General features: G+C 40.2%; 1 protein-coding gene across 4 annotated transcripts in view; it reads left to right on the top strand.

Moving 5' to 3' along the window:
• Positions 1-13,239, top strand: part of MCMBP (minichromosome maintenance complex binding protein) — a 44,397-nt gene that overhangs the window by 22,764 nt on the left and 8,394 nt on the right. The window contains exons 8-17 of one of the 4 annotated variants that reach the window (XM_055424532.2): positions 187-287; positions 1,317-1,495; positions 1,836-1,959; positions 3,137-3,254; positions 4,901-5,066; positions 6,375-6,508; positions 7,398-7,562; positions 10,245-10,333; positions 11,085-11,213; positions 12,040-12,963. In XM_055424532.2, the coding sequence (XP_055280507.1) occupies positions 187-287; positions 1,317-1,495; positions 1,836-1,959; positions 3,137-3,254; positions 4,901-5,066; positions 6,375-6,508; positions 7,398-7,562; positions 10,245-10,333; positions 11,085-11,211 (1,203 nt within the window). In that variant the 3' untranslated portion in view covers positions 11,212-11,213; positions 12,040-12,963. Of the gene's footprint in view, positions 1-186; positions 288-1,316; positions 1,496-1,835; positions 1,960-3,136; positions 3,255-4,900; positions 5,067-6,374; positions 6,509-7,397; positions 7,563-10,244; positions 10,334-11,084; positions 12,964-13,239 lie in introns of those variants that run through there. The other 3 variants (XM_055424533.2, XM_055424534.2, XM_055424531.2) reach the window with 3 other exon arrangements.

The following is a 13,239-nucleotide window of genomic DNA, read 5'->3' as shown; positions in this document are numbered from 1 at the left end:
TTTTAGCTGTTATTTGCTAACCAGCAAAATGGCTTCAGGTAAGAGCCTTACCTCCCTTGGTCTCCATGTATCAAATAAAGGAGATGCTGTAAGGTTCACTTTCTGGTTATTACTACTTCAAGGCTAATATCTTATGCTTTTTTGATGTCATTGAGTCCTAACTGATTTTGTGTGGCCTCTTGTTAGGTCTATGAAGACTGGGATTGTTTTAAAGTAAACGATGTTCTTGAGTTATATGGCATACTCTCTGTGGATCCTGTGCTAAGTATACTGAATAATGATGAAAGGTGAGTCTATTTTGAAATAATTTCAAAGTTTGAGAGGATGGTTATATAAAGAACTCCCTTTTCCCTTCATTCAGATTTACAGTTTGTTAACACTTAGGCTCTATTTGTTTCGTCATCATTTGTGCTTATTTTTATATACAGACATTTTTATACATATGTAGTTTTTGGAAACCCTTGAGAGTAAGTTGTGTATGTCATATCCTAAATACTTGCTGTGTCCATATTTCATATATAATCAGAGTATAGCTACAAAGTTTGGAAATTTGCCGTGAATACACAGTACACTAACCATAGTCCACGCTAAATTTCACTAAGTGTCTCAGCGTTGTTCTTTCTGACAGTCTTTTTCTTGGTCCAGGATCCATAAGATCACTCGTTGCATTAACCTGGAGCGGTCTCCAGCTCTTAGTTGTCCTTCAAGGCCTTGATACTTCCTTTTCTTTTCTTTTCCTGTCCTTCAATGTATTGACACTTTTCTTGACACTGTGAGAAATTCATCTCTCATAGTACGGAGGCACCAAGGTTGAGACACCAGCATTTAGTGAGGGCCCGTTTCCTAGCTTGTAGATGGCTGTCTTGTTGCTGTGTCCTCACATGGCAGAGCAGACTTGCGACACTTTTGAAGAATATAGACTAGTTACTTTGTGGGACGTGTGTCCGTTGGGGTTTATCTGCTGTTTCCTTGTGATCAGATTGCGGCTGTGCATTTTGGGTAGGAAACTACAAAGTGGTCTGTTCTTCTCAGTGCATCGCGTCTGGAGGTACGGTGTCCTCTTCCTGGTGAAGTTCTTTTTGATCACATTGTTACAGTTGGTACACACATGTACATGCATACACCTTTATCATAATATGACATACGGAGATAGCCGGAAATCTGTCATGTAACAGTTTATGACGAGGAGGAGCATTTTCTGTTCTCTCAGGGGACGTGCAGGTGGAACTGTCCTCGGCTTGAGTTCTCATTTCATTTTCAGAGATGGATGTTATTTTTACGTGTGTACAGCTGCCGCCTCTGTCATCTCTCGGCAGGGACGCCTCCTCGCTGCTGGACCCGATGGAATGCACGGACATGGCCGAGGAGCAGAGGGTGCACAGCCCTCCTGCCTCCTTAGTGCCAAGGATCCACGTGGTCTTGGCCCAGAAGCTGCAGCATATCAACCCCTTACTGCCTGCCTGCCTTAATAAGGAGGAGAGCAAGACCTGTAAGTGTAAGTGCTGACGCCTCGTGGCCCAGACTCGCCTGGCGTGCGGGAGCTGCGCTTTGTGGAGCTGTCGGTCAGGTGCTCGGTCGTCAGGAAAAGCTCCTCCAGCGGTCAGCATCGCTTTGCCCATTTTCCTTTGTGTTAATTCTCTTCATTAAAATGAGGCCCCTCCCAAAAGGTATACCCCCTTGTCTTGTTTTGACAGTTGGCATCACTTGTGGGCCAGTATTTGAAGTCCCTGCTCGTTATCTGCTGGTGTGCAGTGCTTTGTTCGTAGTTACTTTTCAGCCAGAGACGCGAGAGGGCCTGGTGTGTGTGCTGAGTCTGCTCGCCCTTCTCTCTGCAGTCGTTTCCGGTTTCATGTCCGAATTGTCTCCAGTCAGAGCAGAACTGCTTGGGTTCCTCACTCATGCCCTTCTGGGAGACAGCTTGGCCGCTGAGTACCTTATATTACATCTCATCTCTACCGTGTAAGTGCTGTGTTCCTGGGAGTTTGGTGTTTTGTTGAGAGGGACAAAGAAGAGGAAGGTTTCTGAGATAATTTGTTTTGTTTATTAGGCTCCATCACCTGATGGTTTTTATTTGTTCAGTGCAACAGCTGTTACACCTAATCTCAGATGTTCCTTTTTTCAGCTTTTCTCAGGGTCACGGGTAGCATTTTGATTGTATCTCCTTAAATTTCAGAGCTGAAACTAGGTATAGAGCCAGCTGATGAGTACAGTTAGCTGTCCTGTCGTTTTTGCAGTCTCTGAGTCCCCTGTTACACATCCTGAGGCTCTGTCTGCGGTCTGCGAGCCCGCTGGGTGCACGTCTCACTGCATGGACGGGAGCCCCTCTGCCTCTCAGCTCACTGAAGCCCTTTGTTTTCCAATTGCAAAGTGAAGTGCGTGCCTTCAGTAAGCTCCAAGGGCATAAAGAAGAAAGCAGAGACTGACTGTAATCTCACCACTTAGAGATGGTATCAGTTAACAGACCTTGGTAGCTGATGATACCTTCTTTTTCTGTTTGCATATGTATACCTCCCTACTTGGGTCTCAGTTATATTCTAAATAGATCATTAGCTTGCTTTTATCATTGATAAATATTAAACATTCTTCTATCATAATTCTTCTTGAGCCTTTTACTGGCTGTACAGTATATTTCATTATAGACAGTTGTACTTTTCCCCTAAATGTTAGGCCTCCCTAGTTTTTCTCAGTTAACTCTGTGGTAAACATGTTTGTCCTAATAAATCTTTCCTCGGGCAGGATTTGAGACAGTAGTACATAATGCCTGAATGCATAGATGCTGGAACTACGGCTGCATTCAAGGCCAGCTCTGCCACTGCATGGCTGGATACATTATTTAAAATGCCTCAGATTTCTCATCTGTAAAATGAAAATAATATTACCTCCCTCAGAGTGTTTGGGAATTAAATTATAAAGTACTTAGAACAGTACCTGGCCCGTGGTAGAAGAACAATACCAGCCCTTAAGTACTGGCTATTACTTTCATTTTTTTTCTGTTTTTTAAAAAAGCTGATCAGAGATGGTATCAGTTAGTTAATCTGCTTTATTTTTAATGACAGTATTAAGCTAATTTTTCTTTGTTTGCCTTTTGATGGAGATCAGGAAATCACCTGAGTGTCTTACCTTTTTTTTTTTCTAGATATACAAGAAGAGATGTTCTTCCACTAGGAAAATTTACGGTTAACTTGAGTGGTTGTCCAAGGAATAGTACCTTCACGGAACACTTATATAGAATTATTCAACATCTGGTTCCAGCAGTAAGATCAATATAAACACGTTATAAACCTAAGTACATTTTAAAAGTCCATCCAATGGTCTTTCATTCAACCCAAATATTTAACTTTGAGATTTTAATAGATCTCATTAAGGGGAAACAAAGCCTTCCCAGTTTCATAATTTAAAATGTACTTACCTCTAAACATTTCACTTTTCCTTTGTTGCCTTAGCTTGTATTTCTTTGAGTAACGGTTCCTACAGCTGTCGTAATTCCTTTAACGCTGTACTCTCCTCTGGTGCCAGTTCGTTTGTACAGTTTGGTATTCTCTGTGTGCGTTAAGATTTTAAATGTCAGTTAACTCTAAATTGTAGGAGCATAATTCTTTTTAGTTGAGGAAATAACTTTATCTCTGCTGCCCAACTGTTTGAAAGTCAAGCTGCCTTTATTTGCCAGGGCATCTGGAATGAAGATGTTTGTGTGGCGGTAAGATCTTAGGGGAATGGCTTCTGATTAGTTGTGTGCCTGGCAATGCTTATCACACCTTACTTTGGAAATTTAAGAGATTGATGTAGATCATTCATTTAACCAGTGTTTATTCAGTGTCTTTTGGGCCCTTAAGAAACACAGCAGTAGACCAAATAGACCAGCATTCCTCACTCTCCTTGACTTACTTTACACTCTTAAAAAATCATTGAGGACTCAGATATTGTTTATGTGGATTGTTTGTATCCTCAATTTACCATGTTAGAAATTAAAGACATACTAAGATAGTCATTGAAAACAAATCAATTATATATGAACAAAAGTAAAATGTTTTTGTGAAAATAGCTATTTCTTCCAAACAAAAAAATTATCAGTGATAAAAGTGACATTGTTTTAAGTTTTTGCCAGTCTCTGGAAGGTCTGGATTAATAGACAGCTGGATTGGCATATCTGTTTCTGCAGTCAGTCTGTTGTAACATGATGTTTTGACTGAAGTATACAAAGGAAAGCTGGCCTCACACAGATGAAAAAGTAGCTGGCGAAGGAAGGACTGTTTTAACAGCCTTTTCAGATAACTGTAGATGTTCTTTTTGGATGTTCTGGTACTGAACAAAAAACTGTCCATGTGGTATTTTCTTCAAAAAGAGTTGCAAGTGTGAAATCTGAGATCTCATCAGTGAGCTTTTTATGCTCTGCTCTCATAAATTCGTTGGTCTCTCTTGCACACTGAATGGATCCTTTATCCAGGATTTTGACCTCATGGGACCCCATAAATGGGTCTTAGCAAGCTTCTAGCGATACTTCTTTTTTTAAGCCTCTGGGTAAAATTGAGATACATATACCAATATATATCTCAGTTGTCTATGATTTGTTTCTGGTTCACTAGTAAAATAAAAATTATTCTCCAGGAATACTGAACATGACAGTTGAGAATAAAGAAGCTCATAGAATCAGAGAAATTCTTACTTAGGACAGAAGTAATCTACTTAGGATGTAGACATATTTGCTTCTGAGAGCTCCAGAAACCTAAGTAACCTTACTTAGGATGTAGAAATTTTTGCTTCTGAGAGCTCCAGAAACCATGAGCATACTCCCTTAGAAATTGATAAGATCTTTCTTTCCATATAAAAGGTAGTGTTTAACTCCAAATACATATTTTCTTAAAAGAGGGAAACTTGGTAACTAGAGAATTTCTCTTTGCAGTCTTTTCGTCTGCAGATGACTATAGAGAACATGAACCACTTGAAGTTCATTCCCCACAAAGACTATGCAGCCAATCGCTTGGTCAGCGGGCTCCTGCAGCTGCCCAGCAACACTTCGCTTGTAATTGACGAGACTCTTCTGGAGCAGGGGCAGCTGGACACACCAGGTGTGTGCACGGACATTTCCCCACTGTTTCTAAGTCCCAGTGAGGCCTGGCTGGGTAATGGTTTTCTAAAAATATAACCATGAACAAGGGCAGAGTCACACTTCACAGATATTTAAGATAAAGGCTTGCTCTGTGAATTTAGGTAAAGCTTACATGGTAAACAAACAAGTTGTGTACATCAGCTATGTTTTATGATGGTATGAAAATTGTACCATGATATAAGTAAGTGATATAGCTTTTTAATGGCTGCAAGGGAGGAGGCTTTGCCTTTAGTCCTATATTATCTGAAAAGAAAAGTTGTAGAAAAGACCTAATGAAACATTTTTTTACCAACCAATGTGATTAAACTTTTTTCCAAAAGAATAAAAAAGTTTAGTAGATTAAATGGCTTGAACTAAATGTTATGGAACATGTTATGAAATTATAAGAAAGCAGATTGCTTTACCTTTGCTCAAATGAGAATGCAAAAGACACTTTGCTAGTGATCAGTTCGGAGAAGGCAATGGCAACCCACTCCAGTGTTCTTGCCTGGAGAATCCCAGGGATGGGGGAGCCTGGTGGGCTGCTGTCTGTGGGGTCGCACAGAGTCGGACACGATTGAAGCGACTTGGCAGCAGCATCATCAGTGATCAGTTCAGGAGGTAAAGGTGGAAAAAGCAGTGTTAGATTGGGTAGAATTAAGGCAAAAATGAGTATGAAGTGAAGTCACTTAGTCGTATCCGACTCTTTTGCGACCCTGTGGACTGTAGCCCACCAGGCTCCTCCATCCATGGGATTCTCCAGGCAAGAATACTGGAGTGGGTTGCCATTTCCTTCTCCAGGGGAACTTCCCAACCCAGGGGTCGAACCCAGGTCTCCCACGTTGCAGGCAGACGCTTTAACTTCTGAGCCACAAGCCCAGGGCTAAAAAAAAATGAGTATAAATTTGTTAAAATTCAATAACTTCATCTCTGTATAAAAATCGTTTTGGTCCTGCCAGATTATTTTGGCCCTGTGAACACATCACATACAAAGTAACCTTACTTTTTTGGGAATTATTTTCTGTCTAATTGCACACCAGATGCTTGATAGTAAATTTTGGGTGGATGAGTGGGTAGGGAATCTTGGCTCCAGAAATATGTTTTATCTATCTTGACAAATATTGTCTGTGAACCCTCTTAGTTAATGGTCATTTAGAAAATTGGACAGTGCCTCTCATACTTTTTTAAAGCAGTAGAAATCTCATGTCTTATTATAAATGTCAGCAAAACTAATTTGGTTAAGTAATTAAAATCAAGCGACTGAAAAATTATTTTCTTGCTGTTGTAGGTGTTCATAATGTGACTGCCCTGAGCAACCTAATAACTTGGCAGAAGGTGGATTATGACTTCAGCTACCACCAGATGGAATTTCCCTGCAACATTAATGTTTTTATTACTTCAGAGGGACGATCGCTCCTACCGGTACGAAGGGTCATTTTGAAATGGAGGGCAGTTACTGGAAAGAGATCTTGGCACTGCTAACAAGCAGTTTAATAAGCTAAACTTGTTTCAAAATTGTGGCTGCTGATTATTAATGAGGAAATTGAATATTTTGGTTCTCTGGGATGAACACCTCATATCTAGAAAGAAAATCACAAGGCAAGGAAAGAAAGCTGTTGGCCATAGAAACCCACATACATAGGGAGAGAAAGTAGAAGCTGTCTGTAAATTGCCTGATTAACATCCAGGCCTTGGTTCTTGTTGCCTCTGTTCCACTGTTTTCTGCCAGTCTTTGGTGAGAAATATTTGAGAGTTCCCTTTAGAATGTTCCTAATCAGCCTGTTTACTTCAGTGCTTCATGGAAGAGCGCTTTTACTTCTGAGTCTTTTAATGGTGAGAAATACGCCCAGTTGCTTGAAAGACATCTAGTTGCTTTGTGTAATGTGCTCACCCGTGATATATGAGGGGCTGCCTGTGAATGAGAACGAGGTGGCCCAGTGGTGAGTTTCTGTGGTCAAAGTGTGATTTGCTTTATGTGGTGTCTAGAAATCCAGTTCAGTAAGACACAGTGCATACTCCATGACGAAGGAAACATCTAAAACGTTGTAATTAGCCTCTTTGTAGAGATGCACTCTCTTTCTGTATGCTTACTGATAGCACTGAGGAAACATAAGTAACCAAGAAAGGCTAGCTTTGGTCATTGTTGCTGGGTAGTTACAGTTCACATCAGTTAATATTAAAACGTGACCTCCCCCTAATAATAAATCACATTTCCTGTTTCCCTTGGGGGTCTGATAGAGCTGAGGCATCCCCTGAAAATTTAGATTAATTTAGGAACTTGGAAAGTACTGTGTACTGTTTCTCTTTTTAGGCAGACTGCCAGATCCACTTACAGCCTCAGCTGCTGCCGCCAAACGTAGAGGAGTATATGGACAGCCTTCTCGCAGCGGTGCTGCCCTCCGTGCTGAATAAATTCCGCATCTATCTGACCCTTCTGAGGTTCCTGGATTATAGCATCTCTGATGAAATAACCAAGGTGTGTTTGCGTTAAAACAAAGGGTTTCTCTGTGTTGAATTGGAGTAATCAATTTACATTTACTGTAATTACTGATAAGGTAATTTTGCTATTTGTTTTCTGTGTCATAATGTCTTTTGTTCCTCTGTTCCTCTGTTAATGTCTTTTGTTTGAAATAGATATTACTAGTGTACAACTTTAATTTTGTCTTCTGTGACACAAATTTTTTTTCGTTAGTAGTTGCCTTGGGAGCTATATTAACATCTTAATTATGATAATCTGGGATTAATTTAGGATTAATGCCAGTTTACAAATAGTATGCAAAAGCTTTGCTCCTTCATAATTCCATTTCTTTCTTTGTGCTTTATTATCTTTCAGATTACATCTTTATATTGTTTGTCTGTCAACACATTTATAATTATTGTTTTATACAGTTGTCTTTAGAGACATTTATACTACCTTTTGTATTTACCCGTGTGGATGCCCTCACCACTGATCTTACATGGCTCCAAGTTAGTCTCACTTCAGCCTGGAGAGCTTTCATATTCCTCAGGGTTATTCTGTAAGGGGTCTGCTTGTGGCAAATTCTGTGTTTGCTTGTCTGGGAATGTCTTAACTCCTTAATTTTTGAAAGTCGACTGATTTTGTTGGGTGTGGAATTCCTAGTTCATAGGCTTGTTCTTTCAGCACTGTGAGTGAGTCCTCCAGCTGCCTTTTGGACTTTGTGATAAGAAGTGAGTTTCCAGGGAGAGGATTCTTTGTACAGTAGTAGTGAGTCATTTTTCTCTTGTCGTTTAAAGATTCTCTCTGGCTCTTGACAGTTGAGCTGTGATGTGTCTAGAAGTGGATCTCTGGGTCTATCCTACTCTCAGTTTATTGAGTTTCTTGGATATGCAGATGAATGCACACTTCGGGGACGTTTTCAAGACATTTGGTACATGTTTGACCATTATTTAAGCTTCTTCCTGCCCCTTTCCCCCTCCTCCCTGGCATTCTCAGGTGTGTGTATGGTACACTCGATGGGTCCCACAGGTCTTTGAGGCTCTGTTCAGATAATCTTGGTCAGCCTGTCTACAGATTTTCTGAATCTCTGCCAGTTAAATTCTGCTGTTGAGCCTTTCAAGTGAATTTTTAATTTAAGGTGTATTTTTCAACTTCAGAATCTGTTTTCAAGTAATTACTCTTTATTGATATTTTGTATTTGATATCATTCTCATGCTTGCAGTTCTTTACTCCTGGCTCCCTTTAGTTCTCTGAATATATTTAAAACAGCTGATTTAAGGTCTTGGTGAGTAACTCCAATGTTTAGGTTTCCTCAAGACTTCTTATTTTCCCACAAAGTGGGCCAGGCATTCTTGTTTCTTTGTATGGCTTTCTGGTGCTTTAAATAATATAATCTGGCACCTCTGCTCTGGCAGAGTCTCCCCTGCCCTAGGGTTTGTTGTTGTTGCTGTTTGTTGCTGAGTGACTTTTCTGAACTGATCTCTAAAAGTCTGTATTCTTAATTGTATGTGGGCACAGAAGTCTCCCTCAGTTAGTTCAGTGGTCAGTGATTGGAGAGCAATGTAATTTCCTTAGATGCTTGCAAGCAGTCTCCTAGTATAAGCCAAGGGACTCTGTGTCCATGGTGGGGCAAATCTTCGGCACTCAGCCATGCAGTTTACAACTCTGCCCTAGCCTTTGTCTTCTGCTCGCACAGAGCATCACGGTTGTTGAGGAGTGAGAGCTTATGGCCTGCCTGCTCAGGCTCAGATCGTGCACAGCCCTGTGCATGTGTGTGGCCTTGTAAATTCCTGGTGGTCAGGGGAATCTATGGGCACTTCATTCCTAGATTTTCTTTTTAATGGTTTACGTTAGCCTGCTGTTTGCCCCATCTACTATCCAGGATCTGGGGCAGCTGAGGTGGTCAATAATTGCTTCTGATTGTTTCTGATAAACACTCAGTGGGGGGTAGGGTGGGGGGAGACAATCTGTTCACACTGAACAAGCTCCCAGTCTGGTAAAGATAGCAAGACAGTAAAGCAATTATTCTTCAATTTTAAAAAAAAAAAAGCCTTGTTCTTCCGAAGAACCACCAGGCAGTCAGGTAATGACAGTTCCCTGGGAATGGTGCTTTGACAGAGCTCCAGCCCCACCAGCCTCTCCAGTGGTTGCCAGACTGTTTTCACAGTTGCTTGGAGATGGGAAGGGAATAGGGCAAATTTAAATGCCTCAAAGCACAATGTTCTTTTGTCTTTCTTGGAGAAAATGCTCCCCGGTTTGTTTCAGGGGTCTGGTTAATTTCTAGGATTGAAGGAGCTGATTGAGATCATTTTTGCCAGCGTTCTTGTTCTCTTTAATGGTGGGGGAGTTTTCAGAGGTCCTAACTTGGCCAGTTTTGCTGACATCTCTCTTCCCTGTATTTAAAGGCATCATGTTTTGCTATGCGAATTGCTGGTTTGTATCTGTCTGACCTTCTCAAATGAGTCTTGAGTTTTGTTATTTTGTTTCCAGTACTCTCCTCAGTGGTATAATTTGGTGTTAAGTTTGGTTTTAGGTCCTTTTACCCATACTGTCTCATTTGTTCAAGGTGCAGGGCTGACCTCATTTTCACATTGGGCAGGGACCATCGTTAGCTTGGTAAAGAATCCTTTTCCCTACAAAAGGCAAATATCATTTCCTCATAAAGAATAACTTCAAAGCTCATTTACTGTTTTGATAAAGGCAGTTGAAGATGACTTTGTGGAGATGCGCAAGAATGATCCTCAGAGCATCACTGCCGACGATCTCCACCAGTTACTCATCGTAGCTCGGTGAGTCAGTCCCTGTCCTTTTCAGCGACCTGTGGCTGCTGCTGCTGCTAAGTCGCTTCAGTCATGTCTGACTCTGTGCAACCCCATAGACAGCAGCCCACCAGACTCCGCCGTCCTGGGATTCTCCAGGCATGAACACTGGAGTGGGTTGCCATTTCCTTCTCTGACCTGTGGCTAACTCTCCTTATTTAGGATAACTGAGGCAGACTTACAAAAATGGAAATGAACTGTTCCCTTCTAAAACCCCCTTGTGAAATGGCTCACGGAGGGGGAATTACGTTTGGCCAGAGATCACTTCGGTGGACAAGGCATGCTCCTTGTTCTCCACTCAAAGGGAAGAAAGTGCAAGTATTAGTCATGAAGTTGTGTCTGACTCTTTGCAACCCCGTGGACTGTAGCCTGCCAGGCTTTTCTATCCATGGAGTTCTCCAGTCAAGAATCCTGGAGTGGGTAGCCATTCACTTCTCCAGAGGATCTTCCTGACCCAAGGATCGAACCCCAGTCTCCGGCATTGCAGGCAGATTCTTTACCATCTGAGCCACCAGGGAAGCCCCACTCAAAGAGGGACTCGCCCTCCAAATCTGACTCTGAAAGGATTCCTCTGTAGAAGGCTTAACTTGGCTGTTGAGCTGGGTAGCTACTAGATGGTCTTGTCTCCCACAAAAACATTCTTAAAAAAACTTCTAAACCAATTTTTTTTAAGGTCTCATTCTAGGTCTAGAGTCTGATTTGTTTCTGTATTTCAAACCAGGTTTTTGTCTCTCAGTGCTGGGCAGACTACGCTGTCAAGAGAGCGATGGCTAAGAGCCAAGCAGCTGGAGTCTTTAAGAAGAGCCAGGCTTCAACAGCAGAAATGTGTCAATGGAAATGAACTTTAAAGGTCTGACATCTATTAAAGAGTAATGGCAAATTGTAGCCACATTATTGTAAAATTCAAATATCATTTATATCATGTTGTTTTGTAGATAATTTGTATCAAAGAAACCAATGACTTTTCCTGAAATCACGCCTGGTAACATCTAAAGTTTATATAATATTCAGTAAGGGCTTTTACCTTACTGATTTTATGGAGCTTTTGAATTTTGTTTTATAATTATATAAATTAGTAACAATGTACAAAAATGTATTTGATATTAAAAATTTAATATTGATAATGTTGCTGATATACCATTTCCTTAGTTTCCTTAGCTTCAGCTAAGTCATAGGCCAGACTCTGTTGAAATAAGAAATGTGAGTATCATTTGAAGAAAACTGTTGCAATTCCAAAGTCAAAGGAATTGTTCACTTCAGATTTTTGTCTCTCCAGTGAACAATGGGTCTGAATATGTATAGTGGTCCAAGTTTGGGGAATGGAGCATACTTGCCATTAACTTACATATGTAGTATCATTTCCCAGACATTGGACCACACCTTTTTTCCATTTATTTAATAGTTGTTAACAACATGCAAAGCAAGTCTTTAAATGGCAGTGGTTCCCAGACTTTTGGGTTTCATGGACCAGTTGTATTTCCAAAAATTGTGGGGAATTGAGAGTTGCCAATTTATTTTGCCAAGTAATCTGAAAGAAGTCACTGTATTATCACTTTTCCCATAAAAGAACAGTCTCAGAACAAGAGAGAGTCCTTTAAATGGAATAAATGTAGCTTTTTTGGAAGGGAAAAAAAAAAAAACACTGTATTGTCCTTATTTTTGTCATTTCACTCCAGTGCATTTGGGAACCACTGTTTATGGGACTCACTTAAAGGAAATGCTGCCTGCCCTGTGAAGTTGTTTTGCCCAAAGAAGAAGAGAACAAAGTAATTTTTTTTAAAAATGCCTTCTTCAGAAAAAAAATGGGTTTTTATTCTTTTCCTAATAAATGTCATTTAGTTGCTTTGAGATTATCTTGCATTTTGAACTTGTTTATCCATTAGTTTCAGATGTATTAGATCAACTAACATCTGCTAGTCCAGGAATGCCCTGATAAAATTGTATGTAGGTAGGTAATAGCAGCAGGTAATCACCAAATTAGTTTTAACAAATTCTTAAAGGAACAAAAATATCCATAGCTAGAAAGCAAATTGATACAGCATAGTAGTATAATTGTGGCATCAAGACTCTTTGGAAAGGTTAGAACGTTACTTTTTTACGCTACCACCGGTTACATATAAAAATTAGTTTCTTCAGTCAGTAATAGAAACATTAGAGATCAGCTAAATGATTACTTAAATTTGGCATCCCCCTGGCCCCAAGGCCTAAACTAAGAAAAAACAGGGTCAGCCTTGAAAATGGAGCAGTCTACTATGCCTCGTGAACTGAAGTGGAAATTATTAGTTCTTTAACTTTTCCTAAGCTCAAATCTATTTTTATAAACTAATGTAAATAATCTGTTTATACTTAGAATTCTAACTGGTTTTCATTTTTATAACTGGTAGACTAGACTTTACTTAAACTTTTAGAAATAAAGGAAAGGCTCAGCTGGATTTGTGAGAATAAACTTCAACAGAGTAGATTAGTTACCGTGTGTTTACTGTGCCAATGTGGATTGTAATTTACCAAAGAGAAGTACATAATTTGCCTGGTCTTACAGAAAAGTTCCCTTGAAAGGAAAACCCTCTTTCAAATAAATAAAGCTTACGAAATTACTAGTACTTTGGGCTGTTTTTCATGAATTATGAGACTCATCCCATGTGATCTTCTGTGTGGAAAATCATTACCAGAGATAAACTTCAGTGTGGTGTCTCCCCTCTGAGGGCCCACTCAGTAAGAGATTGGTACCCTGGGCTTCAGAAGTCCTTTTCTCCATGGGAACAGTTTGTTGATCTAATGCAGTATTAACCCGATTTGAAGCACCAGGAAACTGGATTTAAACACCTTGACTGGATTTAAACATTACCTCCTTAATTTTAGTTTTCAAAAATCTCTGT

This window comes from Moschus berezovskii, chromosome 12, assembly GCF_049115385.1.
Source record: "Moschus berezovskii isolate FMDL1 chromosome 12, NW_MosBer_1.0, whole genome shotgun sequence".
In the NCBI taxonomy this organism is placed as follows: domain Eukaryota; kingdom Metazoa; phylum Chordata; class Mammalia; order Artiodactyla; family Moschidae; genus Moschus; species Moschus berezovskii.
The sequence above is the reverse complement of the archived record's forward strand: the minus strand, read 5'-3'. Positions and strand labels throughout refer to the sequence as shown.